We start from the raw sequence: 13,946 nt of genomic DNA on the forward strand, positions 1-13,946 counted from the left end.
ATTTGTTTATGTTGTAACCAAGGCTGATGGGTTCCATTATCGTCAGCCTTGGGTGATAGGTGTGCAGGAGGAGATCGAAAGGTTGACTAAGCGGCTGGAGGAGGCTGAACAAGTGATGTTGGGGACGTTGAATCTCAGTAAACAGATTGAGACACTGGAGGTTAGTCAACTTTCTTTGCTCTTTCATTCCATATACATTATAGTTTTGTAGTTTTTTGCGTGACTAACAGTTTTTCTTTGATGTTTCCATGTCCAGAAACAGGTTAAAATCCTCTGTGGGCAGGTAGATTACCTCACCGTGCAGGTGGCTACGCTGGAGAAGGTCAGCTTTGATTGAAAAGCAAAGGTAAGACTCAACAAACCTGTAGAGGTAGTTCGTAAATGTATGTTAGAAATTCTTGATTGCTATATGTGTGTTCGATAATGTTAATGTTTTTTTAAAAGTAGAGGTAGTTCAACTTGTTTAATACAAAGCTAACCGTGTGAGAAAACTTAATGAAAGCTTAAGATAACTACAACTATAACTACAACTACAAGCCAAGTAAACTACAACGAGAACTAGTAGTCTAACTACAACTTAAAAAAAACTATAATTAATTCTCAGTTGGTTGTTGGTTGCTATGATCAATTTGCGATTGTACTTAGCTGTAGTTAATATTTGCGATTGATTTGATGTGTATTCACTGCTCTATGTGAACTACTTGTTCTGTTAAAAACTTTTCTAATGAATGTTTGGTAGGTAGACTTTGTTTAATTGTTCTATCCTATCATACGAAAAACTAGTTTATAAACATAGCAAATCCACAACTAAAAACACACTAACATATAAACACCAAACCAAACCTAAACGAAAATGAGACCTTTCTCCTTTAACTCTGCCGGGTTTGTTAACCTATTAGCTTCGCAGAGCAGTCCACCAATAGACGTTGACAAGGAAAAGATTGGAAAGATAATGAGAACTTGTGTCATATTGCACAATATGATAGTAGAGAACGAACGACACAGGTACACTCAAATTGATACATCTGAGTTCGAGTCAGGGGAGTCAAGCAGAAGTTCCAAGGTGAAAAGGAGAACAAGTATTCATGTCGGTAATATGTTAGGCATTCGCAATGAAGTTCGAGATTCAGAGAAACATGATCGTTTGAAAGCTGATTTAATGGAAAATGTATGGCAAAAGTTTAGTAATGTAGATGAATATTCTTTCTATGTTCATGAATTTTCAATGTATTGAATAAAAAAATTTAAAAAAATATTTGGTTCATGTAATCTATTCTTAATGGATTGAATAAAAACTTTTAAAATATTTTTAAAATTATTTTATTTTATTCATGTCTTGTTAATATATTAAAAAGTTAAAAAAATAATATAATATTATTTTATTCCTATAAATTCCTTTTTCAGGTTCACTAATGCAGGAGCACAATAGATAGAAGTTCATCACTATTCATGGTCCCACCAAAAAATATTTAAAAATTTCTATGAACCCCAAAAGAAGATTTACTAATGTGGATGCTCTAATAGATCCGGTTAAAAATGTAAATTATGCATGCATAAATGCGTGAGTATACACATCACGTTTTACGCTAATAAGATGCTCTGGCCTTATGTCAGAGACAACATCTCCCTGCGTTCATACTTACCAAAACGTTTTGCTGGGATCAATTCGTCGTTAGAAGAAATCTGATTCCATTTCGGGTAAACTTCTTTTGGAACCTCTTCAGACCCTGCCAATGTCAAATTATGCTACTGGTTCATGTCTTCCATAGTATGCCCAATCATCATGACCGGAGTCGAGTAAAATAGTATAACCCCAAACACTGAGTACGCCTGGTTTTAAGAGTGTTTCCACCACAACGCATTTACACCCGTGACCCAAATGTTTCATATTTTTAGCTTAAAAGGGCCTAGGTTTTGTAAAACTTGTAGTCACGGCCAGGTTAAAAATTTATAGTATATACCAAGAAGGTTTGTAAAAAATAAAAAAAAAAACAATTCAGCACAAGGCCGAAATAATAAGTTGAGTGATCTAATTAATTAACATACTGGAGTGAGTTAAGGTCGTTAAGGTTGTTTTCCAGCGGCAGTTATCAATAACATTATATACAATTTTGGAACGTATATGTTAAACAGTTGTCATGTGACAGAAACTTTGGATGCAAGTGAAACTAAGGTCGATGTTCTTAGACGCGATATATGATTGTTCCTTGTATCCGAATTGTGTTCCTAAATGAATTTTTGCAACAATATATATATATAATTTTATCTAAAAATTTCCAAAAGTCTATTTTATTATTTGTATTAAAAATCTTGAAGAGGGAAAATTATAAACAAAAATGTTTTGGAAAATATATCTGTAAAAATGTAAACGAAATTGTCTTACAAAAGAAAAGTGGGTTTCCTAAATTGTTGACTGTCTAAAAAGCAAATGACCAACCGACTTCATCATAGTAATAAATAAATAAAAGTTTAGTACTTTATAGTTCTAAAATTTTGCAGATTTTAATTGTTAAATAAAATAGAGATGTCGAGATCTATAAAATTTTCATCGACCATACGTGGAATTTGTAATTGTATCATATTATATTTCGTTGCAATTTTAAAGCTCATCTAGTATTCTTTTGTGGACTCATGTTATCTCATTTTTCTTTTGAAGATTGAGAAAGAATTTGTCTACATCCAGCAAAATATTGATGCGATCTTCTTCAATCGACTGTACTTTTTATATACAGTACTCTTTCAAAAGAAAAAAGCTTTATGAATCTCAAATATTGTAATTGTCCCTAGAAAAATTAGTACTGAAAGAGATGAAGATTAACCATAGTTAGAATGTTCCACTGGCCAGTGACGACCAAACTTCAATCTGTTCTGGCGACTATCTTCATGTTCCTGCTATAACTAACTTTTTGTGTCGGCAACGCCCCTCAATGTACTGTTCTAACTTTGGATCGACCTATATTTTTTTTCCTTTTACTCTTATCATATCTTAGTTTAAAGATGTGCCGGTTGTGTCTCCATATATGATTGACGTGGGTATATTCGTCTTCAAGAAACATTTCTTTTACTTGCCGACGCTTTGTTTCGTGTTTCACATTTTCCACAACATGTTTGGTCTTGATACGTTCAACTCATGTTTCTGTAGAATCGTTAGGTTCTTAATTTCTAATCATAACACTCTTCATCGCTCTTAGAAACATGTAACCTCAGTAAAATTTAACGCATCCTGCCAAAGCATGCTCGTGTTTGGTGCAATCGAGAAAACTCATCCTACGAAATTCTTTTGAATCAAATTACCAAAACACATCCCTAGCTCCATAAATAAGTCACTTAAATCTAATTGTTATTGTCACATAACTATATATATTAAAGGGTGTATTCAATCTAAAGTTTGAGATGATTTGATTTTTAATGAGGTTTTAGATAATTTCAGTGAATTGTAGAGTTTAAGGTGATTTTTGTTAAACTACTCTAAAATATCACCTAAAACTATGAGATTTGAATTTAAATATTCTAACTAAAAAAGTTCATCCAAACACTCTAAAATCACTCACTCTAAAATCACTTGAAAATTTTAAAACTTAACAACTTTAAATATTTTCAATAACAGCGAATTTCATAGTATTTTACGGAATATCAAATTCAGTAACAGCGAATTTTAAATGAATTTTTAAAATTTATATTCGAATAACATTGAATTTGTCATTTTTAAAATTTATATTCGAATAACATTGAATTTAATGTGGTGGCATTTATGCCAGAAAAGTGGTCTGGTTTCATTTGGTTATTTCAACCAAACAAAAATAATAACAATAATAATAACTAAATCATAACATTCTTTTTTGGCTTCCCTCAATTTTTTTTTCTTTAAAGAATGCTAGCTTAACTTTCAACTTATATGTATAAATTTTACCTCAAGAAAAAAACTTATAAGCACGAATAGGAAACGCAAAATAAATTCAACCGCAAATTTCCAAAGTCCAACTAATTAACGTCATCAACCGACACAAGCCAACAATCTCCATGACAATTCAACTTCTATTCACTCTCCTTTCGCCATCAACCTTTAACTTTTCATGTCTACCAATTATAAGAACATATGGTACATCTTCACTTGCTTTCTTGTCACGCAGACTATTATATACAGCACATTTTCATATACACAATCATATGCTTTTAAGTCATATCTAAAGTATTTCTCCTAATAATGCAATCTATATACCAATATTTTAAGTATGCATATACGACCTCAAGAGAACCGTATACACCAATATAGTCACGAGAGAGAATATGAACTCTCTGAACATTCCATATACCAATATAGTCGCGAGAGAGAAAATGTACAAAACCATAAGGAATTAGAATCTCTGTGTATTTATATTGTTATGTACAAGTGAGAGTAACACATATATATGAATGATTCGCCAACAATTTTCTCCTTTGTTTCGTCCTTGAGCATGAACATTCCATATATGAACTCTGAACCAAAACGAGAGCTATGCACAATGGAGGTTTTATTGTTTGGGTTGCAAAGTGTGTGGGTGAGACTCCACGAGTATAGACCACAAAACATGCACATCTTCATATGGACATGACTTCACGTCCTCGTATAATATGTATATTCCTCTTCCTGCACATTATCCATCTTTCTACTTTAACAAAATACCGCATGCACACATATACATAGGTTCATGATGCAAACAAAACTCATTTTCATAGTTTCATACAGAGAGTATATATGATCCACAAAAAAAAAAAGAAGTATACCTGATCTACTGGGTCATTAATTATAAAGATGTATATGTGTGTATGAATTTAAATATAATGCTGGAAAATATATATAGAATGGGTAGAGAGAAAGAGATAGAGAGGGAAAGAGAGGCCATACTTTTCTTTTGAGTAGAATTGACGCGAAACCATAGTTTCTTCAAGGGAGAGAAGAAAGAATTGAGCCACCCCATTTCTCATACAGTGCCTGAGGAGGCTCTTGCAAATTATGAATATTAATGATACTATCTTTATATATATAGTTCTATAGATATATGTATAACATATATGGACCCAAATCAAGAAACAACCAATCACAGCCACCTTGGATAGTGGAGAATGAAGGCAGCCACATCAACGTGTTTTATATGTTATTTTTTTAAGTATGGCCCAAGCCACCATCTCCTTCTACATCTATCTTTTTTCTCTTTTTCTTTTTATTTCACCATACAAATTTATTGTTAAATAAGTTTCACAATACTTTTAACCATGACACATGGATACCAGCTTGATTAAATATAGTAGTTTATTAGATTTCTGTTCTTCAGTTTTGATGAAGTATAACGCAATATCGAGGAAGAATGATGAACCTGTAACTTAATGTTTTATTGTGATGGGGTCTCTTTGGTATTAGGTGTTTGTCAAACATCTTTCTCTTTCTATATCTTTTTTAAGCTCACTTGTGCCTCAAGAACAATCCCATTTCACCTATCATGTTTTCTCTTCACACTTCTTCTTTCTAGATGTATTTTAACATACATGGATTTGCCACCTTATATTTTCTCATTGAATTAGGCTTCATTAATTATATATACGCATGCATGTTTAATATTGTAATAATTTTGTTTTCTCTAGTGATTTTGGGTACCATATTTTTCTTAATTTCTATATCCATGTGTTTGTCTAAATGTAATATATATTTTACTTTGTTTAAGTAAATAAACAAGAGTTGGCCGACCAAAAAGGGTTCAGTTACAAAAAAAAAACAGGGTAAATTTCTCCAAATTTTATGTCCTTAATATATGATGAGCTTCATACCAATTAATTCGAGAAGAACAATTATTTTCTATGAATATTTGGGTTTTCCATCTCAATTCTAAGTTTGGAAATTTCTTGGAGAAATATCATTTTTATCAGTGTAGACTTTCTTAGTGTACCTTTTGTAAGAATGCAAAGAGAAACAATTTAAATTTGATTTTTTCAAAAAAAAAACAATTTAAATTTGATGTGTAGTTGCATGTATATGAATGTAATTAATTGAGATGAACATTTTTGTGAAGGTGTATTTGTTATAAAATCATTTATTTTTATTCACTGAAACGTCTATTCAGGTACATGATCTATGATGTTGAATATGTCATTTGCTCAGTCACCAGTATTTTAAATATATCAGTTTAAACAATATACTTTCAGTACATAAAGGGCATAAAACCATATAACCATTATCAAATTCTTGAATAAATAGTACTAAATTTTCTTTTCTTTTCATAATAAATGTGAACTAGACCTTGATCCGCGTAACCGCGCGGGTGTTGGTTTTGAGTTATATGTATGTCAAAAAAAATTTACATAATTAGTGGTATATTTATTAAACATTAGCCATATCAAATATATTTATGTTTTTATTTATTTAAACAATGTTATAGTGTATATATTTATCTTCCTAAACCAGTTTTACGTTGTCACTTGTATTTGTAACGTCTTATTACATAATTATTTTTTGGGGTTTGTTTTGAATATTAAACTAATTCTAAGTGAGGTAAATTATTTTGATACAACAGTTAAAATTTCTTCTTTTTATTGTCTGAAATTAATTTTTAAATCTAATATACCAATAATTTTTGTATGAAGTTGCCAATTTGCGGGTGTTGGACAGTCGCTTGGTGTTAGAGAACTTCTTGTGAATCCTTGGAACATTAAAGAAGTTTCTACTGCCATTGGAAAAGCTCTAACGCCTTATATACAACTAAAAAAAAAACTAAAAGCATCTTGCAGGAATTAAAAAACAACAGTGGTTGTCCTGAGAAAAAGTGAAAAAAAAAACATATTAGATCAAGTACATGTTTCTCTCTTCTCTTTAATTTTTTTTTTTATATCTGATTCTCGTGAAGTGGATGATACACACTTGGTTATTTATAGATGAGATGGTTCGTACTTTTAGGATATAGGTTGCTACGAATGTAAATAGAAAATATGTAGAAAATGCGTGCATACGGGTATTTTTCATTTTGATATAATAACATTTAAACCAATCAAAATGATATATTTTATTTGACAAATTTTTTAATTTTATTAATTTAGTATTGTGTTAATAATTTGTATGTTTTAACAATTAATTTAAATCTAAGCTTATTATTTTTTGACCTTTTCTTTCAAAATGCATAATTAAGTTTTGAAATTTTATTATGTTTGGTTCTATTCAAAAAAATTTGTTTATAGATATAAAAGCTTGAAATGTGTTATCAGCTTTAGTTTTTGTATAAATTTATTATATAGTTTACTAACATGTTATTAATACATATTATTTTTAATTTTTTCCTTTGTTTTCTACTTTGTATAGAAATATATTTTCGGAAATAAAAATTTGAGATGCGTAGATAGTTTTCTTTCAGTGTAGAAAATAAAATTATATCATTTCTATCAGGGTTTTTTTAATAGTATAATTATATAATATGATTACCGATTTTAATTCATATATAACTATATTTAATTTTTAAATATATTATAAATTTTACTTTTTTATATAATATGGTATACCAAATTTTATGTTATTTAAAATGAATATAGTTTTATGTTTATGAAAATAAAGCAGTTACCTAGTAATTTATAAGTTTGATGGAACAACTCGCAAAATCCTATTATAGTTATATATGGTTTTCATAAAATTATTATATTATTTTAGTTATTTATCTGTATTTATAAATAATGAATATTCAAATTAAAATTTATTAAAAAGCGAGACACACTATTAATCCTAATTAAGTTAGTTATTTCAAAAAGGAATTAGTATGTAATATTTAGAGGTATATCTTGAAAATATAAAGATATAGGAATTACGATTTATTAAAGTTGTTAGAATCACTGAGATTTTTTATAAAATCACAGATATTTTCAATGAAAGAGTAGTTAGTAAAATGAAATATAGGATTTCAGTTAAATAGTTGTTAGAATCATCAAGATTTTTATGCAGAATGCAATTTAGAATATCTTAATAAATAATGAAATTGTGATAATGATCCATTTCAAAATTCTCGTATAAACTAAAGAAATATAGTTTGGTAAACTGAGGGTTCTAGTATGGTTTTTCTAATCCATTCGTGCAATGCATACAGATACGATAATCCATACGTGGTTGGCATAGGTTTGGTTTAAACTTAGTATAATCTTAATAAAATGATATTGTACATATCTACGTATGAATCTAGCTATAAATGCTTAATTTTAATAATATAGTTATGATAAAGCAATTATAATCTTGTTTTCTTAAGTCATATAAAAATATTCGTATATGGAGCATCGGTAGTAAGTAAATATTTGGTGCAGTTAAAGTAGGAAGTGAAAAATCTTTTAATTGTGATATATGGAATATTTTATGATAATTAGTAGGAATTAGTTTGATTGTTAGAATAACATAAATATACATCTAATAAATTTTTTAAAGATGGTCCAATTTTAAAAAATAACACATGAAAAAAGTTGTGACTTCTGTTTTAATATATAAGATATAATGGTGAATGAAGAATTGATATCAAATGTATTTATTTTAATTAATATGGTCTTCGACCCCGCAAAATAAGTGCGTGAGCCAATCTCAGTAAGTAGACTACATAATTGTAGATTCCTGTTCAAGATACACCAGTGTGGAGTTTGGACCAACATCTAAAGATGATTATATTTTACTTAGGAGTAATTGAAATGAAAATGAAGAAAGAGTAAATATGCAAATGGAAGGAAATGACAAACGTGGAGATATAGCTGTGGTTATGTTAGGGTGCCTTAGAAGTCGTCAATCTGCTTTTTCTTTCCTTCGTTCAAAATCAATCTCACCAATATCACCATTTCTATACACACATACACGTATATGATAATTCTTTGTATATTCTAAAGATAATACGGTTTTTGCATAATAGTTCTGATATCCTTCCTCTCTTCTTTCGATTGAGGAGTACTTAACCTACAATTGATTAGATGGGTTTAGAGGATTAACAAGTATATTTATCTTAACATTGTGAGTTCTTTTGAAGAGTTGTTATATCGTGAATGATTTGGTTAGAATATAACCGTAAAACTTTAAAATTTGCTATAAATTTGGCCTTGAATAATTGACGTTATAAATGTATATCAATTAGTTATAAAAAATAAATGAAAAATTAAAATATTTCTACAACAATATATACTATTATTTGCGAGTTGATTTTACACGTTCGAACTCTCAAGATTAAAATTTAGAGTGGTTAATCGTTTATACAATTAATGAATAAAAATAAAAAATCAGCCACAAAATAAAAATAAATTTAAAATTTTATGATTTTTTATGGTTAGATAAGAGATTAAAATTAATAATAGTAAGAGATATCCAAATCTAAAATATATATATATTAAAATAAGAAATATAACAAATTCTATATATTGTGATGTTATCTGAAAATATATTTTAATGAAAAAATTAAAAAACATAAAACACATCTCTATAATATTAATAAAATAAAATTCTTAATTTTGTATAATTGAAAAGAGAATATTGAGTGATTTCCAAGATTTGTTTATAACTATGAAATATAGTGTACAAATAAATTTCAAAAATAGTACGTAAGAATTTTCAAATAAAAATATAAATAGTAATTTATTATTATAGTGTAATACATTTCTAGAAAATGTAACTTCGCTACTTAAAATATAATCAATTAATCTAACTAAAAGAGAAAATTCTAAATATATAAAACTTAATTAGTATATAATATCGAGAAGTCAAATTTCTTTCTTTTAAAAATTGGAAAAATATTTTATAAATATATATCGAAAACTAAAATTTTCTTTGAAATGATAAATTTATTATAATCTCAAATTTGTTAGTTTGTGGAACTTTTACTATATATGTAACAAGATTAAAATAGTTCAAACTATATTTATTAAGGAGAAAATATTTTATAAAAAACTAATTATTTGGCCAGCGTTTGCAAATTATTTGGAAGATATAAAGAATTTGAAGACAAGTTTGAACAGCTCAGAGATCATTCATATACCAAGGGTGCAGAACTCAAGGGCGGGCAGTGCAAGAAAACAACCGTCGTTTGTTGTCCATATGGATGTAGAGCTATCAGTTTGGTTTGCAGAGTCTATATGAGTCTGTGTATGTCTCTGTCAAAAAAAAAAACATTACCAACTAATTAGGATTCCGTACTATAAGGTTAATTTATTTTATTTTTCGTTGTCCAGACTGTGTTTCTTATAAGCTTTGAAATCTTATTAAGCAAAAGCAAACCAATTATAATAAGAATTGAATAATCAATTTTTGTAAACTAAAATTAAATATATAAGAGATAAAAAAGAATAAATTTTAGGTTAAACACAGTCAAACATCCATTATTTTGGGCTTTTTGTAAAAGGTACATGTTCTATATGAAACACATTTGTCGAATTTGGAATGTAAATTTTGTAATGATCAAAGAGCAAAATATATTCACAATTTTCATATTTATTTTACGTGTGTGGATTAAAATATTAAAAACATATCAATACCTCTAGTTTTATTATCGATTAATGAAATATTTTATCATCTAAAGATATACATGAATATTTGAATTTTTCGACTGGTCCTAACTCAAATGAAATTTCAGCCAAAATATTAAATGAGTTTAGCCAAAACACCTTAACTTTTTTTGTTTGTGTAACTGTCCAAACCTAGTAATTTATATTTTATAGGATTGTGAGGGTTCGGCCTGAGTTCGGCTATAGTGTGTCTCTCAAGAATATATATAATGCCATAAGCAGGCCCAGTAAAGGCCTAACTAAGTAAAAAATTCTCTCTCTCTTTTTCTGTCAACGTTAAATTATATCATTTGTGACAAAAAAACATGAGTGCTTTCAGTTTTACTAAGGTTTGGACAGATTTGGAGTAGAAATCTGTTATCGGCATATATTTTTTTCCTGGATAGAGGGGTTTCTTTCATAGCACAAAATGTGACTTGGTCGAATCCTACGTTGCGGCAAGCTGCCATGATTGGTTTGAGGTCTTTTTGTTAATCAAAGAACCTTGTATATGAAAGAAAAACAAGAGTTCAATTTTACCAAGGCATCGCATTATTAAACCTTTTTCCAACTTTCACTTTACTACACAACCAAATGAAAAGCTCCATTTTACTATTTTCTGCGAAAAAACCTCAATGTGTTTTTTTCTTTTTTGCAATTTAACCCATGAAATCAAAAATTCACAAATTAGTCCACTGAGTGCTCTGATGACAAAAAAAAAAAAAAAAATCCACCAAGAGCTCTAGTCAAACCGCATTATAAACCATTTGTGTATTGATGACGTGGCAACCGTTTACTTTTTAAAATCAAAATTACGTTGTTTTGATATTAAGCATTAAACTAAAAATTTGAATTCTAAAGGATTCGAACCTTGCACCATCAAACAAATTAACAAGCTACCTAACCATAAGGTAAATCAGACATCTCTTATATATTAATTGAGAAAGATTACAACTTTTTTTTGTAGCACATGTTATCATTAGGATGATTCTTAAAATCATTAGAGAAATAAGTTGGTTCATCTAATTGTATAATAAGCTTTTAATTAAACTAACCATAAATTTATTATTAATGTTCTTTATTATTTCCTTAAATAAAAGTTACAGAATTACCTAATGTGGCTAAAATATATATGACAATTAATGTTTTTGAATAATAAAGATTTGATAAAAATTAGTGTAGCTTCTATCATATTTTTTAAATTTTGAACTATTAAAATAAACGAAACAACCACCATGAACATATAATGCTCACAGAAAAAACATATGATAAAATTTTAGATTTTTATGTATATGTTAAATTTTGAACTTTTAAAAACGACTATAAATTAGTAAAACTGCAAAATCATAAAGTAAAAAGTCTAATTTAATTAATTATTAAAATTATATATATATATATCATTTCAAATTAAACTATAAACCATATAATAAATATTTCAATTTCAAAATTTACTTTGAACAATTTTTTTGATAAAATCTTTGAACGAACATTGACAACTTAATTTTTTAAAAATTATAAATTACTAAAACTATTAATCCCACAATGAAATTTTTGTTATTAGTAATTTAAAGTTTTTGCTATTAAATATACAAATGATCAAAAAACCATATGAGTAGAAAGCATCATTTAATAGATATTAATATTAAAAATATACTACGTATGTTAATATCATTTAAATTTAATTACATATCCTATCAAATAGAAAAAAAATATTTTTTTATTAATAAAATTGATTTATATGTTCGCACCAATTTAGTTATGTATGTAATATTTATTTAATTTTAATTATTAAATATATATTTATTATTTTAGAATATATAAAAATATATAATACATAAAATAATTTATATATATAATGTTCATTCCGCGCAAGGTGCGGATCTTAACCTAGTATTCATTTATTTAATAAACGAAAAATATATATACTCTAGGTTCCATTAAAACATCACATTTTTCCATTTTAATGTTTTCAACCGAAAATAACAAGTCTTTGAGATTCTGATAATGCAATTTAGGGTTTTTAAAGTAAGGGATTGGGGCTTTCAACTCAACCTTAAAAAATTTCAATTGATTCGGCAATTAATAATAATTTAAGGTGATTCTATCAGTTATGTGCTCTGCTTTGAGAATTGAATAAGAGAATCAGCCATGACGTTAAGAGAATTGAGTAGAAAAAGAGGCCATGGCGTTGAGGTTGAAAACAATATTAAAATGGAAAAAAATGTTGATTTACTCGAAACACAGAATATATTTATATATATATACGCTTTCGTTGATCAGATAAATGAATATGTCTGATTGGCATAATGGCTAGTTAACTTGTTTTGTGTTACAAGGTTCGGATCCCTTATGATTCAATTTTTTAGTTTAATGCTTAGTGTCAAAAGCACTTGATAAATTGACTCGTGGATTTTTCATTTTGTGGATAAAACTGGAAAAAAAAATCACATTGAGAATTGTTTTGCAGAAAACCCTTTTACTAACATAACCTCACTTATAAATTCGAAATAGTTTCTGCTTTTGTTTCTTAAGAAAAATTGGGGATATTCACTGGCGGCTGGCCCATTTTATTACACTGTGACAAGTTGGAGTCAGAATCCCATTTCAACATGCTCAATTTTTGCAGAGATGGGCATACTTTGCCACAAGGCTTGGCTGTCGTTTTTTTCTTGTAACTTCATGTCTTTGCTTTTTGATATATTTTGTTGTTAAATTGTCCTCTTATATATGTATATTTTGTAATTGTTAGTTTTTTCTTTCCTTTTCTAATTTAGGGATACGGATGCATGATTGAAGGAATGTGCAATACGCAGAAATGGTCGGTGTGATTGTTGTTTGTGTGATCAAGTATAAGAACAAACGGTAAAATTAGAATATCAATGGTAATATTTTTTGTTTATCGGGTCATATGTTTTGGGACGAAACTTGATAAAAGAAATTTTGCCAAGAATTGATCACGCCATCAAATTATTGCTTATAATTAAATCATTTTTGAATTATCATTTCAAATTGTAGTTAAAATAATATCATAATATTCATTTTTAATCTTATTAAATATAGAAAAAATAGGATTACTGTTTCTCCCAAATTAAGTTATCTTACCTTTGTTAACTTCTTAAAACGAATCATCATGCACCCAAAATTCTCCTTATGATTAAGCATCATGATTACATAATCACTTTGCATTATCCCCATTCCCCACCACTTCCACATTGTATATGGGATAGTGAGGACCATCAATGCAATAAATTATATATTCATATTTTGAATTTTGAAAAGTAGGTTAAAATTTCCATCCTAATGAACGATTTTAGAATATAATTATCTGATTTGTATTAAAAGTGGAATTAAATTGTGGCTCTGAATAGTAGCAGTGCACTGAGCGGTGCGGGACAAGCGGTACAGCTGCGGTGCGGTTCTGACAGTTATAAAAA

At 28.2% G+C, this 13,946-nt stretch overlaps 1 protein-coding gene across 2 annotated transcripts; it reads right to left on the minus strand.

Annotated features, from left to right (window-relative positions):
• Nucleotides 1-604: 604 nt before the first annotated feature.
• Nucleotides 605-5,908, minus strand: LOC103869040. Of its 2 annotated transcripts, none has more exons than XM_033292299.1 (2): nt 4,886-5,908; nt 605-4,627 (listed from the first exon to the last, which is right to left on the minus strand). In XM_033292299.1, exon 2 carries the CDS (start codon nt 4,580-4,582, stop codon nt 4,373-4,375), a length of 210 nt encoding a protein of 69 aa, XP_033148190.1. In that variant the 5' UTR covers nt 4,583-4,627; nt 4,886-5,908; the 3' UTR covers nt 605-4,372. The 2 variants fall into 2 exon arrangements, with proteins under 2 accessions (XP_033148190.1, XP_033148191.1); XM_033292300.1 differs by lacking the exon at nt 4,886-5,908 and adding an exon at nt 4,765-4,852.
• Between the last annotated feature and the right edge of the window lie 8,038 nt (nt 5,909-13,946).

Source organism: Brassica rapa, chromosome A05 (genome assembly GCF_000309985.2).
Source record: "Brassica rapa cultivar Chiifu-401-42 chromosome A05, CAAS_Brap_v3.01, whole genome shotgun sequence".
In the NCBI taxonomy this organism is placed as follows: domain Eukaryota; kingdom Viridiplantae; phylum Streptophyta; class Magnoliopsida; order Brassicales; family Brassicaceae; genus Brassica; species Brassica rapa.